The sequence below is a fragment of the Podarcis filfolensis genome (genome assembly GCF_964270895.1).
Source record: "Podarcis filfolensis genome assembly, chromosome: 18".
Taxonomy (NCBI): domain Eukaryota; kingdom Metazoa; phylum Chordata; class Lepidosauria; order Squamata; family Lacertidae; genus Podarcis; species Podarcis filfolensis.
Window position 1 is genome coordinate 11,045,751 of NC_139622.1, and position 23,128 is coordinate 11,068,878.

A 23,128-nucleotide genomic window follows, 5' to 3' on the forward strand; every position below is an offset into this window, starting at 1 on the left:
CAGGCCCTGCGGAAAGATGTCAAGTCCCGCAGGGCCCTGGTCTCTTGGGACAGAGCGTTCCACCAGATCGGGGCCATGGCCGAAAAGGCCCTGGCTCTGGTTGAGGCCAGCCTAACCTCCCTGTGGCCCGTGGGACATACCAGGAGAGGCAGTCCCGTAGGTACAAGGGTCCTAGGCCGCATAGGGCTTTAAAGGTTAAAACCAGCACCTTAAACCTGATGCCGTACCCCACCGGGAGCAAGTGCAGCTGGTATTTGTTGTCATTTAATCGTGTCCGCCTCTTCGTGACCCCCTGGACCAGAGCACGCCAGGCCCTCCTGTCTTCCACTGCCTCCCGCAGTTTGGTCAAACTCATGCTGATAGCTTCGAGAACACTGTCCCACCATCTCGTCCCCTGTCGTCCCCTTCTCCTTGCGCCCTCCATCTTTCCCAACATCAGGGTCTTTTCCAGGGAGTCTTCTCTTCTCATAAGGTAGCCTCAGCTTCAGGATCTGTCCTTCCAGTGAGCACTCAGGGCTGATTTCCTTCAGAATGGAGAGGTTGGATCTTCTTGCAGTCCATGGGACTCTCAAGAGTCTCCTCCAGCACCAGAATTCAAAAGCATCCATTCTTCGGCGATCAGCCTTCTTGATGGTCCAGCTCTCACTTCCATACATCACTACTGGGAAAACCAGAGCTTTGACTGTACGGACCTTTGTTGGCAACGTGATGTCTCTGCTTTTTAAGATGCTTTTTAAAGCTGGTATAGCACCGGGTGAATGTGATTCCGTGGCCAGGACCCCGTAAGTGATAAGTGCTGACCCCCTCAGGGATGACACCTGGGGCTGACATCACCCCCCACCCCACCCTCCTTCCTATGCCCCAGTTTGCAGCCTGCAACCCAATAGGACGTCTCTGCCGCCTTCCAGTTCCTCTCCTTGCCAGTTTCCCCAAGCTGCGCTCGCAGTTTCGGCTGCCAAACCCCAAAGTGAGGCCCGTTGCATTTTTTGTGAATGAAGGCGTTGCAGCCAAGCACTTTGGGCAGGGCAAGGGAGCCTTTTGCAGGGCCCGGGTGATCTAATAGCGTATCAACAGTGGAGCGGGTAATTCTTTTATTTTTTAATTGATACAGTAAGAAAAGAAAAAAGAAAACCCAAATACCAAATTACACACAGGAATAACAATAGACACATAATTTTTTTAACAATAAGACATAAATTGGTCTTAACACTAAAGACCCAACCTCCTGTCTATTCCATATTTCGATTTCATATAACACACTTTTATCATAATTAAACTTTTTTCTTAATATATCTTACGGTAATTCTTATATCTGCTTTGCAACTATTACTGAAGTTCCTCGAATGCTGCAACCGAGTTTAAACTACTATATTTCTATTCTAAATATTTTGTGAAAACCTCCCATTTTGAAACAAATCCCTGTTTTGATTTATTCTTTATTTTTTTCTGATAAACATTCTGACAGAATTCTGCATATTCTGTCAGCTTTTGAATCCAATCTTGTATAGAGGGAATTTCATTACTCTTCCAGAATTCTTCCTTCTTTTAAATGAGCTGCAACTTAAAATACACTCACACACCACATCCTGTGATAGTATTTCCTATAGAGCTACAAAGCTTTCAGCCGAATGGGAGACATACAGCTTTGCAGGCCCTCCAAGTGCCCCTGTTTCCCAGGATTTACAGAAACCGTCCCGGTTCCTGATTTGAACCAGCTTTTCCTTAAGGACGTCCCTATTTTCATTAGGGAAATGTTGGAGGGTATGGAGTTCTCCAACCCCGCCCCCCAGAGCCGTCCGAATACAGCCCTGTATAGGCAACTTTTAAAATGTTTAATATTAATAATAATAATTTTTTATACCCCGCCCATCTGGCTGGGCTTCCCCAGCCACTCTGGGCGGCTTTCAACAAATTAAAATACAGTAATGCGTCAAACATTAAAAGCTTCCGTAAACAGGGCTGCCTTCAGATATCTTCTAATGTTTTGTTATTACATATATGAATCTATTGGAGTGGCTGGGACGACCCAGGCAGATGAGTTGGGGGTATAAATAGTAAAATTATTGTGGAATAGAATAATAATAATAATAATTAAAATGTGAGAAGCAAGGTTACAGGGAACCAGGCAGAGGGCCTTCTCGGTGGTGGCGCCCTCCCATCAGATGTCAAGGAAATAAAGACCTACCTTACTTTTAGAAGACATCTGAAGGCAGCCCTTTTTAGGGAAGTTTTTAATATTTATTGTTTTTAACACTTGATTGGAAGCCGCCCAGAGTGGCTGTGGAAACTCAGCCAGATGGGTGGGGTATAAATAATAAATTATTTATTATTATTATTATTATTATTATTATTATTATTATTATTATTTCTGTTGGAACCAATGGGAGAATGGAAAGGGGTCAGGGAGACCTCCACACACCCCTAAGGGTGATCTATTCCAATTCTCTGCAATGCAGGAATATGCAGCTGTCTCATTCAGGGAATCGAACCTGCAACCTTTTCTCAGCACCCCGCTCTAACCAACAGAGCTGCCCAGGCTCCATTGACCATGCTGGTTGCTGGGGGATGGAGTTTAACAACCACTGGGGGGTGGGGGTGGCAGATGTTTCCCATCCGTGTTGCACAGAACTTTAAAAAAAGAGCAAAACCAGATTAAGAACAAGAGCTTCTCAATATAGATACAGTTTCACAGGACGCTTGCCTTACACCGAGTCTGTCTAGCTCCGTATTTCCAACACTGACTCCCAGCAGCTGGCTAGCACTGCCTAGCCGCAGATCCACAACCTTTCTCCGGATAGGTAGAGATCCAGCTAAATCCGACTCAGCGAAGACCCGCCAAAGCCACCCAGCTTCAGAGTAGATCTATCCATGGGCATGGATCTTCCTTACTCCTATCCATTTCAGCGGGCCTACTCTGAACACAACCTAGCTAGGAGCTCCCCAATGGATCTGATCCACAACAGCCAGGATCGGACGCAGCCCCTTTGGCCGTACAGAAATATATTTTAAAAACCTTGCCAGGCGTAGGCATGCACAGATATAATACGGTAGCTTTTTAAATCCTTTTTAACCGCACTGCCTTTTACGCGCGCAAGGGAGAAAAGGGGAAACGTTGAAAATTAGCGAGGGGGGGGTGCAAGCGACCGACCCCGGATCCCCGATATTTCCATTTAAATGGCAATAACGGGAACGTGTGGGATAGGTGCGAAATTCACACCTTCCCCCACGCCAGTAGGGGGAGGATTAATTCGGCGCCTCAATTATCAGAGCGGGGGGGAACCATCTGGAGGGATGAAATGGAAGGAAAATGAGAGAATTAGCCTTGATCCTTTTTCAGCTAAGCTTTCCTCGTAAAATCGAAGCGAGGAGATTGTCCGAGTCGGAGGAGCGCATCTCTCAGCCACACACACACACACACAGATGTACCACACCCTCGGCTCCGCCACACACACCTCCCATTCATGAAAAATGCCTGCCTTTTAAATATGCCCGAGACGAGGTTCCCCTCTTCCACCGACACACCGAGGAGCGTCCGTAACCGCAAAACGCATCGCTATATATCCCTCCACACAAGAGGCAAATATCCCTGGATACAACAGCAGAATACGCACCGCACCACACCAGAAAAATACATCTCCCCCACCACCCAAAAAACCCCCCACCAACCGCCCCATCTTTTTGCTGTCAAATCGCACCCCCCGCCTTCGTTTTCGCAGAGGCACGAGAATCTAATTTCTAATCCGGATCACACCGACATTAAAACCCATATATGAAATAATCATTTGGAGAGATAAAATGGGAATAGACTCTCGATTTGGGTTTTTCTTTTAAAGACACCTTACCTCCAACACAAAGCAAAGACATGGTCCTTTCTTAATTTCTCTCTCTCGCCAATTTTTTACACCTTCCCTTCGGCGAGGCTGGCTTTTCAGATTTGGCTCTCAGCTGGGACCTGGCTTGGGAGAGGCTGCGCGTTGTCGTCGCCTTCTGGGAAATTGCATACTTCTGGAATTGTTCCACCTTCCTTGGGCTCCTCTAGCAGCCAGCCATTTTATTTCAGCACCAAGGCCTTTGGACAGCTCCTGACGTCAGGGTGATGAAAGAGAGAGAGAGGGGGGGGGAGAGAGAGAGGAAGACCAAAAGGAGGCGGATTTATAAAGGACCACCTGATCTGGGCTGAGATTTCACATCTTAAAGGCACCCATTATAAGAGGCCGCAGTTACGCTGCCGAAACGCCTCTACGTTAACCAGGCAGATCTCCACACGCTTCCGAAATTTTGTCACTCAGAGTTACGTAAGGAGGAAGCCCTGCGCTTGGGCGAGGCCGAAAGAGACCCACTTTTGCCCCCTACAACGGTCAGGCAGGTGTCCCAAAGGGAAGCTGAGTGAAACCGGTTTCTGATTCATAAACCTGGACAAAGGGCTTTCAGGAACCAAAGACCCATCTGGCCATAGAGTCCTAGAGTCTGAAGGTTCATGTGAGGTTCATCTGGTGCAACGTCTTGCAATGCTCGGACCTGCAATCTTGACGTTATCTAACCAGATGAGCTCCAGCACCCTCTTATCCCGGGCAAGAGATATGGGGGAACCTGGTGGCTTCGAACCTAGCAGTTTGAAAGCACGCCAGCGCAAGTAGATAAATAGGTACCACTGCAGCGGGAAGGTAAATGGTGTTTCCATGCACTCTGGTTTCCATCGTGTGCCAGAAGCGGTTCAGTCCTGCTGGGGCACATGACCCGGGAAGCTAGCTGTGGACAAATGCTGGCTCCCTCGTCCTGAAAGCGAAATGAGAGCCGCAACCCCAGAGTCGCCTTTGGCTGGACTTAACAGTCCAGGGGTCCTTTTACCTGTTTACCTTTTACCTGTTTACCACCCTGTGGCCCTAATTTGGGGAACTTGCATCAGCTCACATGCCCTCAAGTGACCCACCTCCCTCCCCTGCCCAGAATCCAACCATCTCAGCAGGCTGGGTTACGGGTATCAAAAACTCTCTTCGACCTATGGCAGGGCAGTAAAGCACAATTTCCAAGCACAATTCAAAGTGTTGGTGCTGACCTTTAAAGCCCTAAATTCTGCCCAGAATCCAACCATCTCAGCAGGCTGGGTTACGGGTATCAAAAACTCTCTTCGACCTATGGCAGGGCAGTAAAGCACAATTTCCAAGCACAATTCAAAGTGTTGGTGCTGACCTTTAAAGCCCTAAATGGCCCAGTATACCTGAAGGAGCATCTCCACCCCCATCGTCCAGCCCGGATACCGAAGTCCAGCTCCAAGGGCCTTCTGGCGGTTCCCTCCCTGCGGGAAGCGAGGTTACAGGGAAGCAGGCAGAGGGCCTTCTCGGTGGTGGCGCCCACCCTGTGGAACGCCCTTCCACCAGATGTCAAGGAAATAAATTATCTGACTTTCTCCGCTATGCTAAGCAGTTGGTCCCTTACCTCTCTCGTCCTGATCTCGCCACTGTGGTCCATGCGGCGGTCACGTCCAGGCTTGATTATTGTAACTCGCTCTACGTGGGGCTGCCCTTGGAACTGTTCCGCCAAGGGCAGAGTTCTTTCCAGATCTGGAGACAATATGAACACCAGTGGACAAATAATAATTAATTATTTATACCCCACCCATCTGGCTGGGCTTCCCCAGCCACTCTGGGCGGCTTCCAACAAAATATCGAAATACAGTAATGCATCAAACATTAAAAGTTTCCCTAAACAGGGCTGCCTTCAGATGTCTTCTGAAAGTCTGGTAGTTGTTGTTCTCTTTGACATCTGGTGGGAGGGCGTTCCACAGGGCGGGCGCCACCACCGAGAAGGCCCTCTGCCTGGTCCCCTGTAACTTGGCTTCTCGCCTAAGGTTAACAGATAGCAGCAGGCATACAAAACGCAAATTATAGCATACCGGACAGAAGTCGCACACAGTCTCCCCTTCAGCCGTCTGGAGCTCTAGGTAGAGCAGCGAGAGACCTCAGCCGACAGTCTCACAGCAACTGGTACCTCAACCTGTGAATAAGTTCTCTGAGCCCCTTCAACCTACAGCTTTTATAGCCAGCTTTGATTGACTTGATGAGGCCCTAAGCTACTGAAGGTAATGGGGGCCCTTTATATGTCCAGCTGTCCTTTGTCAACAACAAATTGTCGCTGTTTTTTGTGTTGAATATATGCTATATGGTAATTGATGGACCTCATAGGTATCTCAAGCCATCTGCACATGCGCCATGCAACCAGTCCATGCAGAATGCCATTTAGTCGTGTCCGACTCTTCGTGACCCCATAGAGCAGAGCACGCCAGGCACTCCTGTCTTCCACTGCCTCCCACAGTTTGGTCAAACTCATATTAGGCGATGATCAAGGACCTGGAAGCCAAGCCTGATGAGGAACAGTTGAAGGAGCTGGGTATGTTTAGGCTGGAAAAGAGACTGAGAGGAGATAGGAGAGCCGTCTTCCAATATCTCAAGGGCTATCCCATGGGAGTAAAAAGGAGAGACGTCACCTTACCAACAAAGGTCTGTATAGTTAAAGCTCTGGTTTTCCCAGTAGTGATGTATGGAAATGAGAGCTGGACCATCAAGAAGGCTGATCGCCGAAGAATGGATGCTTTTGAATTCTGGTGCCGGAGGAGACTCTGGAGAGTCCCATGGACTGCAAGAAGATCCAACCTCTCCATTCGGAAGGAAATCAGCCCTGAGTGCTCACTGGAAGGACGGATCCTCTTTGAGCCCCTTCAACCTACAGCTTCTATAGCCAACTTTGATTGACTTGATTGACTGCACCTGATTAGCAGGCGTCACTCATCATCAGCCCGGGACACCAGGTGTGACCCAACAGGAATGCGGAGCAGCTGAGAGTCTCCAACCCAATTCACTGCACCTGGACATCCTCCCCACTAGCCAATCAGCGCTTAGAACACAGGAAACTCCTGACACAGGTGTGTGGGAAACAAGTTATGCCAGCATAAATCTGCAAACTTTAAACCGGGGATGTAAAGGGAAAGAGATATGTCATGGGTAGGGAAATGAAGGCCTGGGGGCCGGATCCGGCCCAATCGCCTTCTCAATCCGGCCCGCGGATGGTTCAGGAATCAGCGTGTTTTTACATGAGTAGAATGTGTCCTTTTATTTAAAATGCATCTCTGGGTTATTTGTGGGGCCTGCCTGGTGTTTTTACGTGAGTGGAATGTGTGCTTTTATTTAAAATGCATCTCCGGGTTATTTGTGGGGCATAGGAATTTGTTCATTCCCCCCTCTCCAAAATATAGTCTGGTCCCCAAAAGGTCTGAGGGACAGTGGACCGGCCCCCTGCTGAAAAAGTTTGCTGACCCCAAAAAGCTCCTCTAAATTACAATGGTCTTCTGCCTAATGATGCCTAATGATCGTCTTCCAAAGCAACTCCTCTACTCCGAACTTAAAAATGGAAAGCGTAATGCTGGTGGTCAACAAAAGAGGTTTGAAGACTCTCTCAAGGCAAATCTAAAATGTAGTATAAACACTGACAACTGGGAATCACTGGCCTGCGAGCGCTCCAATTGGAGAACAGCCTTTCCCAAAGGTGTCATGGACTTTGGAGACACTCGAACTCAGGACGAAAGGGAGAAACGTGCTAAGAGGAAGGCACACTTGGCAAACCCTCACCGGGATCAACTCCCACCCGAAAACCTATGCCCCCACTGTGGAAGGACGTGTGGATCCAGAATTGGCCTCCGCAGCCACTTACGGACTGATTGTTAAAACTGTGTTTATGGAAGACAATCTTACTTGGCTACGTAGGATTGCCAAAGAAGAGGAAGAAGAAGAGGAAGAGGAGGAAGAGGAGGAGGAGGAAGAAGAAGAGGAGGAGGAAGAAGATGATGTTCTCCCACCCACCCCCAGTCTTGAAAGAGGTGCCGATGAGCTTATTCTACTCCAGATTTCCCAAGGCGTCTCTGAAGACCCGAGACAATTGTTGCCAGGTTGGCTGAAGATTGAAGGGTCCGTGTGGTTATCTGCAATTACAACGGGCAGGAAAATAACAGTGTGGCTGGGAGAAGGGGGGGGGAGTCGCCGCCTCCCACCTCATGCGAAGGGTACAGGGGGCGGGTTCGGAACCAGAGGGCACCCAAAGAGCTCTGCCGCGGCCAGTGTCAGATTCATGTCTAAGCTAAACAAGCTATAGCTTTGAGTATCCCTCTCTGCCTTTTTGGGACAGAATCCCCCCTCCAAAAAGTTCAACTATCTCCTCTCATGGGTTTGAGTCCTACCCTCCAGGAGAAAACAAGCTTGCTCCATCTTCCATGGGATTTGTTGTTTAGTTGTTTAGTGGTGTCCGCCTCTTCGTGACCCCCTGGACCAGAGCACGCCAGGCCCTCCTGTCTTCTACTGCCTCCCACAGTTTGGTCAAACTCATGCTGGCAGCTTCGAGAACACTGTCCCACCATCTCGTCCTCCGTCGTCCCCTTCTCCTTGTGCCCTCCATCTTTCCCAACATCAGGGTCTTTTCCAGGGAGTCTTCTCTTCTCATGAGGTGGCCAAAGTCTTGGAGCCTCAGCTTCAGGATCTGTCCTCCCAGTGAGCACTCAGGGCTGATTTCCTTCAGAATGGAGAGGTTTGATCTTCATGCAGTCCATGGGACTGGTAGCTTCGAGAACACTGTCCCACCAGGAAGGAAAGGGGGATGGAGGCCAGGGCTGCCTGCGGGACCCCTGACCATCATTCAACGCACCCCAGAGACACCGGTTGAAAACCACTACTTTAACAGATCAAGATCCCCACCCCTCTGCCAGCGAAGGCCAACTGAAAGCTTGCAGATCCTTATGTCTGCCCGCTGCAGCCCTTTTTACAGAACACACCTACCTTCCCTCTCTACAACCAGACACGATCTCCTTACCCTCTTATTCATTCAAATATAAACAGGGAGGGAGGGAGAGGGTGGGGGAGTAAAGAAAAGGGCTCCCAGGAACCAACCATTTACAGTTCGCTATTACACCCCCGCAGAGATGCAAACTCTTGCTTGAAGACTTTTGGCCACCCACATGCCAAGGCACAGCTACAAGTTTGGTCTAGGTCCATTCCAATGCAATGTGCTTTTCGCTTTGATTTTTTCAATATATATATAATCTGCCCTGCTTCTCCTTTTTTTAAAAAAGGAAGGAAAGAAAGTCGTCCTACGAAAGACACAAATTAGCCAGAATTGTCAAATCGGTGTCGCTTTCGAGAAAATTGCACCAGGTTCTGTTCCTGCGAGGTTTCGTTTTTTTCTTTCCAGCTCTGCTTTTCTCGGGGTTCAACGAAACCGAAGCTGTCGCTTCCAGGGTTGTCTAGGAGTTGATTTTCCAAGGATGCCAACACAAGCTGACCGGCGATTGAGGCTGACTGCAAGATCCTGGAGCTTCTGGTCAGGATAAGGTCACCCAGGACAGGGATTTTGCCGTGGTTCCGTCCAGTGGCATGGAGTTCCCAAGATCCGCTGGGGCGGCCGGGCAGAGCGGGGAGAGCACTGTGAAATGGCAGCTGTGTTACGACATGGCAGCTAAGACCTGGTGGATGGTAAGTAAATACAGCTTGATGCAGTCAAATTACCTGCAAGGCTTAAAAGAATCCGGTTTCTACCTTGGTCTGAAATATTCGTGGGCAGGCTCCAAACTTGTCGGAGTTTCGGGATTTCTTTCCAAGCCAACCTACAATTAACAATATCTATATTTCCACGTTCTGATTTGGAAGATTTTAAGATGATGGGGCACTGAGGCAATGGGCAGGGGGAGGTTAATTCTTACAACAGGTTCTTAGTTTTGAAAGCCGTAACACCGTGAATTAGCTCGCAAAATTCAACAGATTGTCTCCAGCGAATTTCCTTTTTTAAAAAAATTTAAATTAAATTTCCAAAATAGCCAATACATCTTATATTGTCGACTTCCCCTCCCATTTTCCATAATGTTTTTCCTAATATCCCCCCTTTCTGCACCCCAACTTACTTTCTTTTTTTTTAACATAGTCGCAACACAATGATCTTTTAATTATTTCTGTAGTTCGAAACCTGCTCGCGGATTTTTCATGCTGTAGTATTCCTTCAAATAATCCGAAAACGGCTTCCATTATTCCAAAAGAAAAGAAAAAAATCCTCATCATCATATTCTCTTATTTTAGCTGTTAGCTTTGCTGAATTTCTGGTTAATTCCCAGAGTAAACCTACTGAAATGAACTGACCCAAATTAGTTCAGCTGCCCCCCCCAATGGCTCTACTCTGATCCTTTGGCCCTGATCCGAAATGAGTTCAATCGCATGGCAACGCCAGGGCAAGGAAGTCACATTCCGTTTATTTGAAGGGGACTTTTGTATACGATGTTTGGGTGTGTGTGTTGATAAGAAAACCTGTTTTCAGATTCGCGCGCCCCATAGCACGTTTAGATGGAGAATTCCCCTCCTCAACCCCCAAGTTTGAATCCAATTTGCAACTTTAAAAACAAATGCAAAAGCAATTTATAACACAGGTCTCATTGAAAAGATGGAGAAGAGGTGTGTTTATTTTTGTTATTTGGAAAAATAAAATAAATGGGTGGTGTGATGGTTGAAATCTGGAGTGGATCTGTAGTAATACTCAGGTTTAAACAGACAGGGGTGTAAACAGACGCTGGAGAGATGCAATCATTTTAGAGAGTCGAAAGTGGTTGTAGATGGTATTTTTACAGCTTTTTTCCACCTCTCTCGTTTGACAACGCTTACACCTCTGGTTACTTTGCCAACAAAGGTCCATATAGTAAAAGCTATGGTTTTCCCAGTAGTGATGTATGGAAGTGAAAGCTGGACCATAAAGAAGGCTGATTGCCGAAGAATGGATGCTTTTGAATTGTGGTGCTGGAGGAGACTCTTGAGAGTCCCATGGACTGCAAGAAGATCAAACCTCTCTATTCTGAAGGAAATCAGCCCTGAGTGCTCACTGGAAGGACAGATCCTGAAGCTGAGGCTCCAAGACTTTGGCCACCTCAGGAGAAGAGAAGACTCCCTGGAAAAGACCCTGATGTTGGGAAAGATGGAGGGCGCAAGGAGAAGGGGATGACAGAGGATGAGATGGTGGGACAGTGTTCTCGAAGCTACCAGCATGAGTTTGACCAAACTGTGGGAGGCAGTGGAAGACAGGAGGGCCTGGCGTGCTCTGGTCCAGGGGGTCACGAAGAGGCGGACACGACTAAACGACTAAACAACAACACCACCTCTGGTTCAACAGGTTCAGTTGGTTTTGGGGAAGGCCGTGAAAACTTACCGAACATGTTTTGCCGGAGCCGAGAACCGTATATAAGCACCAAATGCAACCAGCCCTCTTGCAAAAGGCGAAGTAACCACCTCGCTGTTGTCTGACCCAAGAGACAAAACCGCACAAGGTAGACTTGATCGGAGATGGAGGCTCGAACATTCCCACTTTTAATAATAATAATAATAATAATAATAATAATAATAATAATAATAAAATTTATTTATATCCCGCCCTCCCCAGCCGAAGCCGGGCTCAGAGCGGCTAACATCAAATGTATAACACATTAACATGAAATCAGACAATCAATTAAAATACATCCTCAAATCAGATCAGGATCAGAATAAAATCCAATCGGATGGCAACCCGCAGATTAGGGTTGGGGACCTTAAATGCTCACCAGGCCCAACTGTTTGTGCTGAACTTATATGGGCTTGTGAGAAAAATTGGGAGGCCACTTTGATGCAAGTTCTTATGAAAGGGGAGAGGGAGTCAGACTGAACCCCGACCAAAGGCCTGGCAGAACAGCTCCGTCTTGCAGGCCCTGCGGAAAGATGTCAAGTCCTGCAGGGCCCTAGTCTCTTGTGGCAGAGCGTTCCACCAGACTGGGGCCACAGCCAAAAAGGCCCTGGCTGTGGTTGAGGCCAGCCTAACTTCTCTGTGGTCTGGGACCTCCAAGATGTTTTTGTTTGAAGACCGTAAGGTCCTCCGTGGGACATACCAGGAGAGGCAGTCCGTAGGTACGAGGGTCCTAGGCCGTATAGGGCTTTAAAGGTTAAAACCAGCACCTTGAACCTGATCCTGTACTCCACCGGGAGCCAGTGCAGCTGGTATAGCACCGGGCGAATGTGATCCCGCAGCAAGGACCCCGTAAGGAGTCTCGCTGCGGCATTCTGCACCCGCTGGAGTTTCTGGGTCAGTCTCAAGGGCAGCCCCACGTAGAGCGAGTTACAATCATCCAGTCTGGAGGTGACCATCGCGTGGATCACAGTGGCTAGGTCAGGGCGAGAGAGGTAAAGCAAGAGGGAAGGCTGGGCTGGGCTCGGTTGGTAAAGCAAGTTAACTGCTGCGAATCTTCCTTGGGCTCCTTCAGGATTGGGGGGGTGATAGAAACAAAAGCAGCCTCCTTCTGCCACAAAAGCAAACAATTTGCTAGGAGCGGGGAGGCTGGTGTGTTCTAACTGCTAGTTTAGATCACGGATACGCAGGAGAAGTCTCCATGGGTGGCCCTGTTGACTTCGGCTGCCTGGCGTGGCCGAGGCCGCGGCGAAAACAAAGCGCTGCATGGGATAAAAGGACCAATTCATAGAATCGGGAGGGAACACAAGGTTCATCTGTAGTCCAACTTCCTGCAGTGCAGGAATCTGAACCCGCAACCCTGAGATTAACAAGTCTGCTGCTCTAGCAACTGAGCTACCCCAGCTGGGTTGATCAAATACGGTGGTACCTTGTTTCTCAAACGCCTTGGTTCCCAAACACAGAAAACCTGGAAATAAATGTTCCGGTTTTCAAACCTTTTTCTGGAAGCTGAACGTCCGACATGGCTTTCGGCTATTGTTTCCAGAGTGCCTGCGCCAATCAGAAGCCACGCCTTGGTTTCTGAACATTTCGGAAGTCAAATGGACTTCCTGAATGGATTAAGTTTGGCGCTTTTGTTTTTGCTATTTATTTCACGTTTTTGAGGCTTTTTCAGTTCATTTGTTTCTGTGACAGTGTGGAACCCAGTTCAGCTACTGATTGATTGATTGATTGATTGATTGATTGATTGTGTGACTGCAGAAATGGATAAAAGCTCTCCATCTGGACGGTTAAGTCCAGTCAAAGGCGACTCTGGGGTTGCGGCGCTCATTTCACTTTCAGGCCGAGGGAGCCGATGTTTGTTTGCAGACATCTTTCCGGGTCATGTGGCCAGCGGGACTAAGCCGCTTCTGGCGCATGACGGAAACCAGAGCGCATGGAAACGCCGTTTGCCTTCCCGTCGCAGCGGTACCTATTTATCTACTTGTGCTGGTGTGCTTTCGAACTGCTAGGTTGGCAGGAGCAGGGACTGAGCAACAGGAGCTCACCCCATCCATTGCGGGGATTCGAACTGCTGACCTTCCGATCGGCAAGCCCAAGAGGCTCAGTGGTTTAGACCCCGTATGGGACAGCTGAATATTCCTAGATGAATCTCAGTGCCCTTTCAAATTCTATGATCTCCAGAGCATTTGATTTGGTGACCTCAGACGGCCCAGCCAAATGGCACTGAGCATCTCTGTTGTTTATTGTTGTTGTTGTGTCGTTTAGTTGTGTCTGCCTCTTTGTGACCCCTTGGACCAGAGCATGCCAGGCCCTCCTGTCTTCCACTGCCTCCCGCAGTTTGGTCAAACTCATGCTGGTAGCTTCGAGAACACCGTCCCACCATCTTGTCCTCCGTCATCCCCTTCTCCTTGTGCCCTCCATCTTTCCCAACATCAGGGTCTTTTCCAGGGAGTCTTCTCTTCTCCTGAGGTGGCCAAAGTCTTGGAGCCTCAGCTTCAGGATCTGTCCTTCCAGTGAGCACTCAGGGCTGACTTCCTTCTGAATGGAGAGGTTTGATCTTCTTGCAGTCCATGGGACTCTCAAGAGTCTCCTCCAGCACCAGAATTCAAAAGCATCCATTCTTTGGCCATCAGCCTTCTTGATGGTCCAGCTCTCACCTCCATACATTACTACTGGGAAAACCATAGCTTGAACTATACGGATCTTTGTTGGCAAGGTGATGTCTCCGCTTTTTAAGAGCATTGAAATGGGCCTTCTCTGCAGAGGATTGAAGATGGAAGTCCAGAAGCTGGGGAATTTGAGTTCCGGAAAAGGATAAATGGATCCGACCGAAATGAAAGAACACCACTTAGACTCTTGATAAATAAAACAGCGCAATGGCGAGACCAAAGGTCTACCGGCCTGCCTCTGGGAGTGAACAGCTAAAGACTTTTGGGAAACTCCCGGGCTCTGAGCTGTGTGGGAATGTTCAGGGAGGCAGGAGAGGATATATTGTTTATTAATATCCTTCCTAACTTGGGCTAGCAAGTTCCTTTACTTAGCAAAGATTTACATTCCCCTTTGACATGCACAGCAGATAGCTTGATGCAGGCTCGCTTAAGCCGCTTAATATTGGATTCCTGGAACGTCCCCTTATCTCCCCATTAAAAAGAATAGACACGACACAATCTTGTGTAAAGTATACAAAAGAAGTTTACTCACACATTCAGTTCACAGATGGATCCCTGAAGGCAGACTTAGTTACAGATATGTACATGTGGATCTACTCCATATGGGAGATTTGAACCCAGTGCTTCTGCTAGCTGAGAGCTAGCAGAGCGGTCCTAGCTAAAAGCTGGTCAAACGAAGAAGGAAGTCAAAAAGAGAGAGCTGTGCTGCATGACTCGTCCTTTTGTTACCTGGGCAGGTAAGGCCACGCCCACCTCTAGTCACATGCAAAGGAAGGATGCTCCAATCAGGAGGAGCAGGAAGTTTTGACTGGCTGGACCAAACATCCCCTTGCATGTCTTCTCTAGGAAAACAAGGAATGTTGTGTTTGACTGCTCTCAGTGGATTACATCCCAGAAGCTGTTTTCACCACGCTCCTAGAAGCTGGCATTTCAGAGACAACCGATTGCTTCATGGTACTCAGAATATACCCATCGATAGCAAGTACAGCGGTTAGGATTTTTGTTATAGCCCAAAAATGGCAGGCGGGAGAGGTCCCTAAGGAGCGGAAATGGCAACTTAAACAGATAGAATATGCAGAGTTAGCAGGCCTAACTAGCAGAATAAGAGACCAAGGAAATCGTCTCTGGTCAGGAATGGGGAAACCCAGCCAGATGGGCGGGGTATAAATAATACCGTATTTTTCGCTCTATAAGACACACCAGACCATAAGACGCACCTAGTTTTTGGAGGAGGAAAACAAGAAAAGAAATATTCTGAATCTCAGAAGCCAGAACAGCAAGAGAGGGAGCGCTGCGCAGTGAAAGCAGCTATCCCTCTTGCTGTTCTGGCTTCTGGGATAGCTGTGCAGCCTGCATTTGCTCCATAAGACGCACACACATTTCCCCTTACTTTTTAGGAGGGGAAAAAGTGATCCTTATAGAGCAAAAAATACGGTAAATTATCATTATATTATTATTCACTGCTCTCCACCCACCCACTCATCCAGGCCGTACTGATTGCCTGTATTTAATGCTGTACAGTGGCACCTCGGGTTACATACGCTTCGGGTTACAGACTCCGCTAACCCAGAAATAGTACCTCGGGTTAAGAACTTTGCTTCAGGAGGAAAACAGAAATCGTGCGACGGCAATGGGAGGCCCCATTAGCTAAAGTGGTGCTTCAGGTTAAGAACAGTTTCAGGTTAAGAACGGACCTCCGGAATGAATTAAGTACTTAACCCGAGGTACCACTGTATTGTTTTTAACACTCGATTGTGAGCCGCCCAGAGTGACTGGGGAAACTCAGCCAGATGGGCGAGGTATAAATAATAATAATAGCAATAATTTATTGGAACTGATGGGTCGTTGTTCTGAGCCGCTTATGGCTGCCTCCTCCGATCTGCTTCCTAGGAGCTCTTTCGCCCCACAGTTTGCATTCAAACTCCCTTCCCTTTTGCAGAACCCAGCTGTTAGCAATTCAGGTTTGCCCCCAGGGCTAGCAGAGCAATTGAGGTCAGCAAGTCACTCATTTAATTTTCCGAGGACTCCATCTCGGTGCGGAAGTGGAAAAGGGGCTTCTGGGGTTGTTTTAAACGGGACGGCTCGCCTGTGTTGTAAACAAAAAAATGCCCTTTTCCCTTATGGGATATCCAAGAGCCCATATAGAGTCTTTCCTCTCTTTTTTTGGGGGGGGGTTCCCCAAATTGACAACATCTGTCTTCCCAGCTGTTGAAGCAGCCGTCACCTGCTAGCTGTGTTAACGACAAAATCTGAGGGCTCCCTTGGACAAAAAACAAGGATACCAGCCAGGAATGCCAGAGCAAAACAGCAGCCAGACGGCTTGGTCTTTACTGAAGACGGTCGCGACAGGACTCCCACCTGCCACCAGGTGGAACAAGATGGAAGCCCCAAACAAAAGAAGACCCCAACTTTTATTAGCTACTAATCCCCCAAGATCTTGAGAGTCCCATGGACTGCAAGAAGATCAAACGTATCCATTCTTAAGGAAATCAGCCCTGAGTGCTCCCTGGAAGGACAGATCCTGAAGCTGAGACTCCAATACTTTGGTCACCTCAGGAGAAGAGAAGACTCCCTGGAAAAGACCTTGATGCTGGGAAAGATGGAGGGCACAGGGAGAAGGGGACGACAGAGGACGAGATGGGGGGACAGTGTTCTCGAAGCTACAAACATGAGTTTGACCAAACTGCGGGAGGCAGTGGAAGACAGGAGGGCCTGGCGTGCTCTGGTCCAGGGGGTCACGAAGAGTCGGACACAACTAAATGACTAAACAACAAAATCCCCCAAGCTACACCCCTAGAACTACATCACAACTACAACATGACTACAACATTGATACATCACAAAAAGGAGGGGTTGCGGGAGGGGTTTGTGGAGGTAACCTGGGTATCTTGTCACCTGCTGGTTCCTCCTTTCCCCCTCCCCATGAGTATTTTCCAGAGGACAAAGGGGAGTTTGCAGTTTCCTGCCCCCAGAGGGAAGAGCTGATCATTGTCCTTTGTTTCAGTCCATGTTGAATCCACTCCCATATGCAAGTCTGTTGTGTCCTTGATGGTCTTCTGTCTGGGACCATCAAGGTTGGCATGCCAACTGGGAAGGGCTCCTGAGTACGTGTTGGTATGGTTAAGGGATCATGGCCATCCTGTATCAAACCATCCCCCTTTGATAGTCCTTCCTTCATGGAGCAAAATAAAAGTGGACCGGTGTAGATCCTACGTACGGTTGATTTTCTATGAATTTATAACAGAAACATTGTGTATGTCGTGTGTGAGTGTGTATGTGTGTGTGTGTGTGGAGTTTGTACAAACTAAATGATTGGGGGGGGAGGTTCCTGCAACAGTTGCCTTGCATTGAAAACAGGACCAGATTTTGGTTTGACGAGGCCCTAAGCTACTGAAGGTAATAGGGCCCTTTATATGTCCAGCTGTCCTTTGTCAACTACAAATTGTCACTGTTTTTTCTGTGTTGAATATATGCTATATGGTCATTTATGGACCTAATCGGTATCTCAAGCCATTTGCACATCACAAATATGTATTTTATCAAAGTAATAGTTGAATTGAGATACAGTTAAGAAGAGGCGTGTTCTGGTCCATGGGGTCATGAAGAGTCGGGCACGACTAAACGACAACAGCAATTGTTGAACTGAAATACAATTAAGAAGTATATTAATAGTGAATTATGAATTATGGTGCTGGAGGAGACTCTTGAGAGTCCCATGGACTGCAAGAAGATCAAACCTCTCCATTCTGAAGGAAACCAGCCCTGAGTGCTCACTGGAAGGACAGATCCTGAAGCTGAGGCTCCAAGACTTTGGCCTCCTCATGAGAAGAGAAGACTCCCTGGAAAAGACCCTGATGTTGGGGAAGATGGAGGGCACAAGGAGAAGGGGACGACGGAGGACGAGATGGTGGGACAGTGTTCTCGAAGCCACCAGCATGAGTTTGACCAAACTGCGAGAGGCAGTGGAAGACAGGAGTGGCTGGCATGCTCTGGTCCAGGGGGTCACAAAGAGGCGGACACGACTAAACAACTAAACAACAACATTAATAGGGAAATGCTTATCAAGCTCTAGCTTAAAATGATTTTTTTTTAATTCATTACAAACTTAATAATGCAAACTCATTGGGATTTGGCAATAACAAAAGTCCCTTTAGAAACACAATTTACAAAGACTCATCATCTAGTCTCTTGCTATAACATGAAATAATAGGTGTAAATATATGATGCAAACTAATAATTATAAAATGGGGGGGCTCTTTCCCTGAAAGTTTGATATTGGGGAGGGGGGAGAGCACTGGATCACTTTAGCCACTAGGTGGCGGTACAGCAGCATGTAAGTCTGAGCTTGGAAAAGAAGATGTTGTTTCTCCTGTGTTTGTCGGAACTCTAGCGGTCAGCAAGGGCTGATGGGAATTGTAGTCCAGAACTCCCTGTCCCTCTATTACGCAGTGTTGCAAATTAGGGGTGTGCAAGGACACACAGAGGGACTCAGGTGGCGCTGTGGGTTGAAGCACAGAGCCTAGGACTTGCTGATCAGAAGGTTGGCGGTTCGAATCCCCGCAATGACGGGGTGGGCTCCCGTTGCTCGGTCCCTGCTCCTGTCAAACTAGCAGTTCGAAAGCACGTCAAAGTGCAAGTAGATAAATAGGTACCACTCCGGCGGGAAGGTAAACGGCGTTTCCGTGTGCTGCTCTGGTTCGCCAGAAGTGGCTTAGTCCTGCTGGCCACATGACCCGGAAGCTGTACGCCGGCTCCTTCGGCCAGTAAAGCGAGATGAGCGCCGCAACCCCAGAGTTGGCCACGACTGGACCTAGTGGTCAGGGGTCCCTTTACCTTTACCTTTAAGGACACATAGATATATATATATGTTCAGGTTTATTTTAGCCACTCCATTCATTTGAGCAATCAAAGGGGCTCGGTTCGTCGTTTCATAGACCCAATCAGTGCTATTTTTCTAGAAATAAGAGATGTGCCGGAACTCACCATGAACACCTCTCTTGTTCTCCTATAATGCCACCTGAACAGGCCTTCCAAGCACCCCTGTTTCTTCCAGGGAATGTCCTGAATTGGCAGAAGCCGTCCCAGTTTCTGATTTGCCCCCTGGGATGTTCCGCTTTCCCCTTGGGACATATAAAGGGCCGCATTACCAACAAAGGTCCGTATAGTTCAAGCTCTGGTTTTCCCAGTAGTGATGTATGGAAGTGAGAGCTGGACCATCAAGAAGGCTGATTGCCGAAGAATAGGTGCTTTTGAATTCTGGTGCTGGAGGAGACTCTTGAGAGTCCCATGGACTGCAAGAAGATCAAACCTCTCCATTCTGAAGGAAATCAGCCCTGAGTGCTCACTGGAAGGACAGATCCTGAAGCTGAGGCTCCAAGACTTTGGCCACCTCAGGAGAAGAGAAGACTCCCTGGAAAAGACCCTGATGTTGGGAAAGATGGAGGGCGCAAGGAGAAGGGGACGACAGAGGACAAGATGGTGGGACAGTGTTCTCGAAGCGACCAGCATGAGTTTGACCAAACTGCGGGAGGCAGAAGACAGGAGTGGCTGGCGTGCTCTGGTCCAGGGGGTCAAGAAGAGGTGGACACAACTAAACAACAACACCTTCAGTAGCTTAGGGCCTCATCAAACCTAAATCCAGCCCTGGGTATAACAAGAAGAACAAGAATAACAACAACAGGACATCCATATTTCCATCAGACGAAAGTTGGGAGTTTTGTTCTTTCTTTTTGCTCCCAGCGATGGCCACATGGGATACGATCTCATCGTGGCCCTGAGAGACACCTCCTCCGACCACAGAGGAGGAGGAATGAATGAGGGGCATTTGCCAGCATGTTCCCGGGTCGTTTGGTCTGGGCCCAGCAAGATTTCCTGGTGGAGCACGTTAGCTGTGAGCCCAATAGCTCTGGGTGTGGAACAGAAAGGGAAGGAAGGAATACCAGCCAGCAGAGGGCAGCCAGGGAAGGAGTCGAGACAGGAGACCAAAAGGCGTTGGCTGGGTCTTGGAGGAATCAAAAAAACGTCAAGTTTTGATCTTGCTTTTAAATAGTTGGCACAGACCGCAAGCTATGATCAAGGGAACTGACCTGCCCCCTTTGCCAAGGGAGCAGAGGCGCCAAAGGAAGGCAAGGGAGGTATCTTAGCACAGAGGTGGGGGACATTGGTGGCCCACCAAATACTGCTGGACTTCGAATCATAGAGTTGGAAGGGACCCAGGGGGATCATCTAGCTGAACCCCATGCAATGCTGGATTATCCAGCTGTCCCATATGGGCGTCGAACTTGCAACTGTGACATGCTCTGGTTATCTCCTGCTTGGACTACTGCCATGTGCTCTACATGGGGCTGCCTTTGAAGGTGGCTTGGAAGGAAGGAAGGAAGGAAGGAAGAAGAGAGAGGGAGAGAGGAAAGAAAGAAAGAGAAAAAGAAAGAAAGAAGAGGGAGGGAGAAAAGGAAGGAAGGAAGGAAGGAAAGAGAGGGGGGGAGAGAGAAAGAAAGAAAGAGAGAAAGGGAGAAAGAGAGAAAGAGAGAAAGAGAGAAAGAGAGAAAGAGAGAAAGAAAGAAAGAAAGAAAGAAAGAAAGAAAGAAGAGAGAGGGAGAGAGGAAAGGAAGGAAGGAAGGGAGGGAGAAAAGAGAGGAGAGAGAGAGAGAGAAAGAAAGAAAGAGAAAGAAAGAGGAGAGAGAGAGGAGAAAGAAAGAAAGAAAGAAAGAAAGAAAGAAAGAAAGAAAGAAAGAAAGCATGCCCTATCGCCCACCCCCATTCCACATCCTCCTTTCAAAGGACCCAGGGAGATTAGTTGTCCAAAATTGATTGGCGGCCCCTTTGCGTCTCTCTCTCTCTCTCTCTCTCCACCCCCCATGCCACGCACTTCTCTCCCTCCCACAAGTGAAAAGAGGGCTTTGGAAAAGGGACAGCATCAATTGGGAGAACTGGGGGTGGGATGGCCGAGGCGGAGTTGCAGAGAGAGAGAGAGAGAGAGAGAGAGAGAGAGAGAGAGAGAGAGAGAGAGAGAGAGAGAGAGAGAGAGAGAGAGCAGGCAAGTCCGCCTCCTTAATGACCAACAGCTGTTGCAAACCTTTAATCCGTGCAGAGTTTGGGAACAAGCTGTCCCTGCGATTATATAAACCGCCTCGGCTGTGTTTGTTTAATTCGGTTTGTGTGTGTGCGCGCGTGTTTTTGGCTGGGGGTTTTTTTGCAAGCGCACGGCCAATGGCGATGGGGGGAGTGGGTCTGAAAGGGGCAGGAGCAGTGACCACCCCCTTCCCCCCCCCCCACTCTCTCTCTCTGTCTCTGTCTCTCCTCCTCCGCTAGTTGGCTTCTGACCTCCAAGCGCTACGCACCAAAGGGTTTTTCTGCATAAAACCTTGGCGCTTCGGTGGAAAAACCAACCCTCCCCAGACAGGGGGTGGTGGTTGCTGCTTGCTTCTTCCCCCAGATTGCAACATTTCCTGCTGGGGACACGTCCAGATGCTAACACACACACACACACACAAATAGCACAAGCCATTTCACCTCCTCTCCAGGGCATCGTCCCAAGCCGAGGGCAGACCTGACGTCAGATCCCAAGCTGCGTCCAATTCACCAAAGGCCAAAAGCTTGCCAACTTCCCTCGCCAGCCTCTGCTCCGCTGCCTGACAGGGCAGCCTGGGATGGCAGTGCCGGGTTTCCCTATAAGCTAAACAAGCTCTAGCTTAGGGCCCCACTCTCTTGGGGGGCCCCCAAAAAAATTAAAGGGAAAAAAACTGGATGCGCATTTCCAAACTATAACATAAAAAACTACATACAACAGTGTTTTGTGTTGTGTAGGCTCCTGTTTGTTATGTGCAAATGGATTTAGATACCTATTTTTGTTTAGTCGTTTAGTCGTGTCCCCCTCTTTGTGACCCCCTGGACCAGAGCATGCCAGGCCCTCCTGTCTTCCACTGCCTCCCGCAGTTTGGTCAAACTCATGCTGGTAGCTTCGAGAACACTGTCCCACCATCTCGTCCTCTGTCATCCCCTTCTCCTTGTGCCCTCCATCTTTCCCAACATCAGGGTCTTTTCCAGGGAGTCTTCTCTTCTCCTGAGGTGGCCAAATCTTGGAGCCTCAGCTTCAGGATCTGTCCTTCCCGTGAGCACTCAGGGCTGATTTCCTTCAGAATGGAGAGGTTGGGTCTTCTTGCAGTCCATGGGACTCTCAAGAGTCTCCTCCAACAAAGTCTAGCTTAGGGCCCCACTCTCTTGGCCCCCCCCCCAAAAAAAAATTAAAGGGAAAAAAACTGGATGCGCATTTCCAAAATATAAGATAAAAAACAAATAAAATAAAAACTGCATACAGCAACAGTGTTTTGTGTTGTGTAGGCTCCTATTTGTTATATTTTCTGAGAATCCTCCGGAAAAACGATCTCTCAAAGGACCTGTTGATGGCATTTCACCATTGTACTGTGGAGAGCGTATTAACTTATGGTTTCTGTGTGTGGTTTGGGAGCTGCACAGTCAGGGAAAAAACAATGCTGTCCAGGGTTGTAAAGACTGCAGAGAGAATAATTGGGCGCACTCTTCCCACCTTGGATCAAATCTGTGCTGTCAGGTGCTATGAGAAAGCTGCAGAGATAGCGCAGGATAGTGCGCACCCCGCAAATGATCTCTGCCTTCTGGAAGAAGCTACAGGGTTATAAAGACTAGGACTAGCCGCCTGAGAAACAGTTTCTATCCAAATGGGATTTTGGTTTTAAACACAGTGTAAGGTAGTCTTTATGTGAGTATATTGTATTCAATTATGGGCTATCAGAGTTTTTGGAGGCTAACCAGGTTGGGATAGCAGGCTTGTGGGTTTTTGAACGTCTGATGTAGATTTTTTTTCAATTTTGTTGTTCTGTATGGGATAATGACAATAAAGATTATCGTATCGTATCGTGCAAATGGCTTCAGATACCTATTAGGTCCATCAATTAAAAGGTAAAGGGACCCCTGACCATTAGGTCCAGTCGTGACCGACTCTGGGGTTGCGGTGCTCATCTCACTTTACTGGCTGAGGGAGCCGCCGTACAACTTCCGGGTCATGTGGCCAGCAGGACTAAGCTGCTTCTGGTGAACCAAAGCAGCGCATGGAAACGCCGTTTACCTTCCTGCCGGAGCAGTACCGATTTATCTACTTGCACTTTGATGTGCTTTCAAACTGCTAGCTTGGCAGGAGCAGGGATTGAGCAATGGGAGCTCACCCCGTCATTGCGGGGATTCGAACCGCC

General features: G+C 48.4%; 2 protein-coding genes across 2 annotated transcripts in view; one reads left to right on the top strand and one right to left on the bottom strand.

Moving 5' to 3' along the window:
- Positions 1-4,082, bottom strand: part of LOC310753278 (protein unc-13 homolog A) — a 115,328-nt gene extending 111,246 nt beyond the window's left edge. The window contains exon 1 of the mRNA XM_083594389.1: positions 3,843-4,082. Coding sequence (XP_083450515.1) covers positions 3,843-3,864 — 22 coding nt within the window. The 5' untranslated portion in view covers positions 3,865-4,082. The remainder of the gene's footprint in view (positions 1-3,842) is intronic.
- Positions 1-23,128, top strand: part of RNF126 (ring finger protein 126) — a 767,042-nt gene that overhangs the window by 568,052 nt on the left and 175,862 nt on the right. The gene's annotated exons all lie outside the window — the stretch shown is intronic.